At 33.2% G+C, this 7,708-nt stretch overlaps 1 protein-coding gene across 2 annotated transcripts in view; it reads right to left on the bottom strand.

The window, feature by feature from the left end:
* LOC106467689 (sarcoplasmic calcium-binding proteins I, III, and IV-like) overlaps positions 1–7,708 on the bottom strand; it is a 23,290-nt gene that overhangs the window by 4,170 nt on the left and 11,412 nt on the right. For both annotated transcript variants that reach the window (XM_013928067.2, XM_022395890.1), the window contains exons 3-5: positions 3,636–3,688; positions 2,544–2,657; positions 883–1,015 (exon numbers count right to left, since the gene is read on the bottom strand). In XM_013928067.2, coding sequence (XP_013783521.1) covers positions 883–1,015; positions 2,544–2,657; positions 3,636–3,688 — 300 coding nt within the window. The remainder of the gene's footprint in view (positions 1–882; positions 1,016–2,543; positions 2,658–3,635; positions 3,689–7,708) is intronic.

Here is a 7,708-nt window from a genome sequence, read left to right as displayed (position 1 = left end):
CATTTGCTGTCATGTTAAACTTATATTAAAGTTTTTCTTCATTACCCATTTAAGCCGTCTCCAGCCATTATTAGTCTCAAAGTGGGTTCCTCGTCATCGAAAATGGAGTAAGACGGTTTCCCGCGGGTGGCCGTCTTACCCTAAGCCTCTTATTGTAAAGCAATTGCACGTTATACAAGATCATTGAACTTGAACTGTTTCTTTTACAGCGTATTCGACTGTCTGTAATTACTTTTTTTTTGAATAATCAAAGTGATATTCCATGGAATATCGGTTTTTTTAAACATGAAATATTTAAAGTGGTTACATTAGATCAATGTTGTACAAAACAAAAAAATTGAAGTCGTGCTGTGATAATTCACGTTCGCGGCCGTCCGTCAATTTGTTTATGCACAATACCACACGAACAATAGTTACATATAATTCACTCAGTTGGCAGCATATCACGCATGGGCACCCGCAGGTAGGGACATTTGCCCCCCTACATTTCACAAAAATTGCATGTATTATGATGAAACTTAACATCACAATTAAACTAAATATTTTTAGTAATTTTTATTTAATCTGTAAATTTGTATCTGCGTTTAAGCACACGTAACACACATTCTTTTTGTCTGTTGACTTGCACTGTAAAAGCTGATCGCCTACATATATGTGTTTGCCCCCCCCCCCCCAAATATTTCTGTTGTTGCCCATTACGTCATAACTGATGACAAACTACGGTGGACCCTAGCTTACCTCACAAATCTAGACACTTATTTCTACCATTTACTTCATATAAAACGTATAGTGCACATCTACGGTTTCAACATAATTGACTTATGGGTACTTATACAGCTCTAGTAGTTTTGATTGCCTTACACCTTAACTACTAACACTTACTGTTGGAATCCATGACAAGGAAGAACAAGTGTAAATAAAGCTGTAGAAAATCTGGAAGATCCTTAAAACATTTCGTAGCTTTTCCTAGTTCATCAAAAAATCGAAGCCACTCATCGAATTCCACGATAGTATCCTGAAACGAATGATAGTGAAGAGAGTGTAAAAAAAAATCAATAGGGCAAGATGTCATTTTCTTACTATATCAAGAGGCGCAGTTATAAATATTTTATATTACACAGAATATATAAAGCTGAGTTTAAACACTCATTATTATATATCATTGGGCTTTCAAATTACTCTGGCATTTGAACAAATATGAATCACACTCACTCGGAAGGTCTACAAAGTTAAACTTCAGTTTGCAACTCTATCATTTGAATGATAATTCAAAATCCAGATTTGGTATTATCATACGACTTTTCCTTTGGGCTCGATTAATGTTTATTTTATATTTTTTATACACCTTGGGACATTCGCATGTATTAAAAGACAGAAAAAAAAGAATCAAAAATCTTATAAAACTTTCTTAATGCTAGTAAAAGGAGATATATATATACCTAAATCACACGAATGAAAAACTTGATAAAACCCTAGAGCCATCTGTCGAAAGCGGTTTTTTTTTGTTGTTGTTGTTATTGGTCTTTTCACGTTATTTAGCAGACTATTATTATTATTTTAATTCCTTTTTTGCTATCATGGGTATATACATACATATATATACACATCTAGTTATAAGTCAAAACCAATAATACTTGTTGAGGAAATGGTCTATTTATTACTGCTAGATTTTAGCTAGAGGTCACATAAAGTAGGCCTAGAATGTTATAATCTTAACGTCAGGTTTTCTAGTACATTTGAGGATAGATTTTAAATACAAGCTAGGTAAGGGCTAGTTAAAACACAGTGAGTTGTTTCAAGCCAGTAGAGCGAATCATCAAGTGGGTTTTCGTTTCAGCCATGAAGTTACACAAGTAAGTTTATTGTTTGCATTAGTATAATGCAGTTAGCGTAACTTGTAAACGTAGCCTAAAAGTATCACAGTATTCAATCTTGTAAGAGCATTGAAAAAAGAAATAAACTAATCTGTTATCGTTACGTGGACTGGACTTTGAATTATTTTCACCAGATAAGTAACAAGAAACCGCCAAAGAAAAAACAACAATACTGTCTGCAACATGAACAGTTTGGTTATAAAATTTAGCCTACACATTCTTCTGTTGATTCTTTTTAAGATATGAATACGTTTTATGAAGCACCTTATTTTTGTTAGTTCCATAGTTTTATATTAACAGCAGTATTATCACATAATGTGAAATTGATTAATTGGTCATTAAACAGAAAGCTACGCAATAGACCATCTATACTCTTCCCACCACGGGCATTGAAACCCGATTTTTTTAGCGTTGTAAGTCTGCAATACACACAGATCTTTTTATGTAAAAGCTGATATGTGGGTGCAAACAAATTTCACCTTGAACTTAAAAATTGAAACTCTGTGGAATAAAGCTACAAATTCATTTAAGTTTTGTGTACTTTAAAAATGAAAAATATAAATTCGTGCTAGTTGTTTAACTATTAGGGAGTTCAAGATAATTATTATTATACAAACGTAACTATCCTTACCTTCAGTGTATGTGTGCTTTGAATAATTTTGTTTTTACCTTGTTATAGTCAGCATAAGAGGTCAATTCATTCCACCATTTTTCCAGTATCGACTGCCACCTCTCAAATACGTCTTTTTCTAATTTTCCCCGACGTTGAATTTTTGCGTACTTCTGCAAGTAGATAGGCGAAAAAGCTGAATTAGCAATAATAGTCACAGTTTCATATTAAACCGGTTACATGAAAATACACACGTTGTTTTAGAAAAATAAAACACTATATCTGTGTTTCATAATATCTTATGTTTCAGTTATTTCTTTTTTATTCATTTACAGCACAGGAAGTATAATTAGAGCAGAGTAACATCAATTTGCCACAAATATCTGTATTTTGAACTATTTTGTTATTTACGAGATAGGCCTACAGGTGATCGAAATCATCTCACTGTGGCTGGAAGTAGTCTCGCACTAAACCTATTACAAAGGAAGAAAAACTAAAAACTATGCTTCAGGGCACAATATGAACAAAATGGTAATGATGAAAGAAATTAAAACTGTATTTGTTGTCATGCCTGAAAGCTTAAACTTAATAAAGTTTTTATTCCTTTATCTAAACTTATTAGGCTAAACATTTATGACACAGGCCTACGGATGATCGAACTCTGCTCGTTGTGGTGATTGGGGGCGTTGCACTAAACAATACGAAGTCATTTTTTCCAAAACAGTGTGACACTTTTAGATGTTTTAGAATATCGGGGTGGTAGTTCTAAACTCCATCTGGCTACGCCCCTCGTAGTGTTAAGCCAACACTAAACCTATAAAACCCAATTAATGAGATAGGCCTATAGATGGTCGAACTCCGCCTGCAGTGGCGGTTGGCTAGCACTAAACCTAACATTTATCTTCCATTTATTATTTTGTGTATATCTGAAATTCTATTCATAACATTAAACAAAACAAAAAAGGCTCATCATATATCCTATATATACGAGATATGTATTATTTACATACTATGCATTTTGCTAAAAACCACTTTACTGTGTTTTTAATTCAGTGATATATACTAAATATTTCAAGTGTAAGTAATTACTAACTGTTAACCTTAATTTTAAATCGTGTCTCATTTCATTCATAATCCCACATATTTCTTACCTCAGCTAGCAACCGGAAATCTTCCCACGTTAACACACCATCGCCATTCACATCTGTAAGTAGATACGCAGAATTAGGGCTACTATTTTCTGACCTCTATTAACATTCTTTGTCAACAGGCGACAGCAGTGCAGAGATAAGGCGCAAATCATAATTTATGTGATTCGCCAACTGAGTAATAGGTGGACGAAGTACGCAAAGTTACATTGATCAGTGGTTACACTATTTCAATTCCAGATTTGCGGTCAATGTCGCCTTTTTGATAAAATTATTGGTTCAAGAAAGTATTCTTATTTAGTAGGTTAACTACAAAATAAAGCGAACATTACTGAATAATGTTCGTAGATATTGAAAACGTGTATTGATTTCATCTTCATAGAAACATGAATCGAAAAAGGCGTTTTTTTTTCTTTTTGCTTGTGAGGGTATTGCTGCAACGTCGTACATTGTGTAGTATAGATTAACGACAGCAATGCCCTTCACTGGTCTAATAGATGATATCTAGAGGTTACAACCTTAACTTTTGTCGTAAGAGGACGACAAGTCACATGTAATGCGCGTCGTTCTGGGTAGATCTGTTTCCTGTTAGCATGGAGCGTCGAATTCAGATTCGTTTTACTTTCACCCGAGAATATCACAGACATACCTGGAAAAGTTGAACCCGTGTTTATTCAATAGAAATAAATATAGTGAATTACTGATCCATAACTTCAAATATTCGATCATGAAACTTTCAGAAATACTAAAGAACTTGTGTATAAGTCACCGAGCTCTCTACAGGAACAGTTGCCTCATCAGGAGAACATTTAACGGAGACCCAGAAGATAAAGGAACTCTCAGGAACTCCGGATCAAGGTTTGGTTTGAATTTCGCGCAAAGCTACACGAGGGCTATCTGCGCTAGCCGTCCCTAATTTAGCAGTGAAAGACTAGAGGAAAGGCAGCTAGTCATCACCACCCACCGCCAACTCTTGGGCTACTATTTTACCAACTAATAATGGGATTGACCGTTACACTATAACGCCCCCACGAGCATGTTTGGTGAGATTTGAACCCACGACCCTCAAATTGCAAGTCGAGCACCCTAACCATATGGCCATGTCGAGCCTCCGGATCAAATCTAGAGAACGGCATGTGAATGGACAACGTTTTCTCCTTACATAGGTTAAAAGGTTCTGATTTTCTTTCACAAAAATGTTTATAAATATGGAAAACCATACTTTATGATTTTGTCTGTTGCTGATTGAGAAGATCCATACTTTGTTTTTTGTTTACTAAATACGTGTATATAAGAGTCGGTACATTCTGATTTATTTAACGAATAGTGAATGTTCTTCATTATATAGGAGCACACCGTTTCTTTGCTTGTGTTATTATTAACATTACGTATTAATCGAAATATACTTGATTCAACAAAGAAAAAAACTGATGTTTTAACATCTTAATGCAACATCAACATAAGCACCAAGTAAGAGATATTTTTAAAACTAGACTTCAAAATAAGGAAAATATATTTTTAAATATCAGTATATTCTTTACCAAAATATACATATGCATTTTTTTCATCGTTCATGAATACAAATTTCCAGAAATAGATTATAATCTGTTACTGTAAGTGATAAAGTGACACATTTAAAATAATTCGCAGTATTATTGAACTACGACACGCTTAAAACAACATAATTAGAGTAACTAGCAAATGAAAATCTAATTTTCACACATCTAACCTTTGTAACTTTATAATTCGAAGTATAAAAATATACTTTTATCACATAAAGAGATATTATTTTAATATCAATCAAAATAATGTTATATAATGTTCCTAGAAGTCAAATCTATTGTATAATCTAAATTATTTAACCTAGATTTTCATTCTAAATGTAACATAATTATGTTTTTATCTAGAAATAGAAGCGATACATTATTTATTAATTTCAATAATCAAAACAAAAATTAATTAAATTTTTCTATAGAACAGGTGATTAAAAATTAAAACTTCTGTAGAACACAAGACATAGTTGCAGGGTTTTCTCTCAAATGGTACTAGGTATCTTCTTTACAAAATATATATTCAGTTAAACGTTGCAACTCACATTTGAGAGTGTTATTTTTTCATTTGACCACTATATTAAAATAAATTGCTAGTGTCTTTTCGCGATTTGCAATTGATTTAAGCCTCACATTTAAAATGCAGAATTAATGAACATTTTAATATCAAGCTAGTCAAGTAATTTTACAATGACCTCTGGTGATGTTTTAACTTTGGAAGATGTTATTATATGAAAAATTATATATATATATTTCAGAGCGCATGTTATTTTACAATTTTTCTGGCTTCCTAACAACCTACTTTTAACTGAGGCATATATATATCTGATTCTCGGTTTTGCTATAAGGTCTGAACAAAAATTCCCATATTATGCAATAGAATTTTATTTTATTTTCAGTGCAATGAAGACTTTGGTGTACCACTTATCATTTTAGTTTACGATCAGACTTTGTAGTCCCACCAGATTTCCTATTTCTTTCGTTTCACAATAGGTGACGCTACTAAACATATGAGAAGCGACAACGTGAGTGCTTGTTATCTGCTTGCCATAGATGTTCATAAACTTTTGCCGTTTTTCATTCTAGGTGGCGCAGAAAATATATTCTACTTTTTTGTTTACCAAACTATATCCGAATGAAAAATTCATTCTACTGTTTTAAGCAGAAAAAACAACAAAAAATAAAATATACGAATTCCGAAAAAACAATAAAATATCGAAATATTACTATATACCGTAATTCTCTGTGTGGTATTTGCAGTTTTACACAGTGTTTTTAATAAAACCTTGTTTCGTGGAATCCAGCGTCATTCACTGATCTCGAAGATACAATTATGTTAAATTAAAGAAACGAAATGAGAAACGGTTTTAACTGATAAACGAGTTTCTATTTTAATAAATCTCTAGCGTTTATCATTTTGCCAAACAATTGATTTACCAGATAAATCAGTCATTTTCAATAGCAAGAAAGACATTGAATATCTTGAACAAGCATTACCTTCTACGTTCCTTAGTTTGTAGAATAAATATCAAGGGAAATATTAGTTGTTTAATACACCTGCTTCTAAAAAAAAAAAGTTACACGAATACCCATTATCTGACTTGGATTAACCACAACTGGATGATCTTGAAAACTGCTGACTTTCAAAGATAATTGTATATATATAAAACACCTGTTTACTATTAACATATTTGGGAAATGGAAATGTTTGTACACTTCCTTATCTAAAAGCCTACGAAGGAATGAGGTAAAATGTGTTCCAGAATAGTTTCGTGTATTTTTCTTTGTTTTAGTGCAAAGCTACACAATGGGCTATATACATTCTGTCTACCATGGAGAATCGAACCCGTTGTAAGTCCGTACACATACTGCAAACCCACAGAGGAGCCCACCAGTGGCACAGCAATATGTCTGCGGACATACTATACTAGAAACCGAGTTTCGATAGGCGTGGTGGGCAGACCACAAATAGCCCATTGTGTAGCTTTGTGCTTCAAACAAACAAACAGAGGGGATTTCGTGTACTGAGTAATTTTGATGACTTTATGATGTTATCCAAATAATATAGCAAAAACTGTGTGAAAATTGTTTTGCTAACTGTACTAACTCATCTTCCACATGAAGCAAATAATAATGAATATTTGTTCCACTCCTGCAGTGATGAGTATTTCTTTATTTCACGCAAAACTGAAGGCGTAGCAAGGGTTCTCAGCACCCGGGGACAAAGACACTTTTGGCGCCCCCACCTCTGAAATTTTTGATTATTTGTTTTGTGACTCATTACCCACTTAATGACAATAACCTAAAGAATTAATTACCGCCTTACACAGGCCTAAAATAAAGTCACAATATAACATCTCACGATATCACAACTGTAAACCTGAAACTAATGAAGTATAGCCTACTAGGTGTACTTACATAGTTTGTAAACTATTTTGATATTTATGTCATCCAGTATTGTTCAAAGTCACATAGCTAAAGTCATCTTTCAAGCAAGCAGAATAAATTTTTGTTATATCCCAAGTT

Source organism: Limulus polyphemus, unplaced genomic scaffold (genome assembly GCF_000517525.1).
Source record: "Limulus polyphemus unplaced genomic scaffold, Limulus_polyphemus-2.1.2 Scaffold2706, whole genome shotgun sequence".
NCBI classification, from domain to species: Eukaryota; Metazoa; Arthropoda; class Merostomata; order Xiphosura; family Limulidae; genus Limulus; species Limulus polyphemus.
This window is presented reverse-complemented; position numbering and strand designations above follow the sequence as displayed.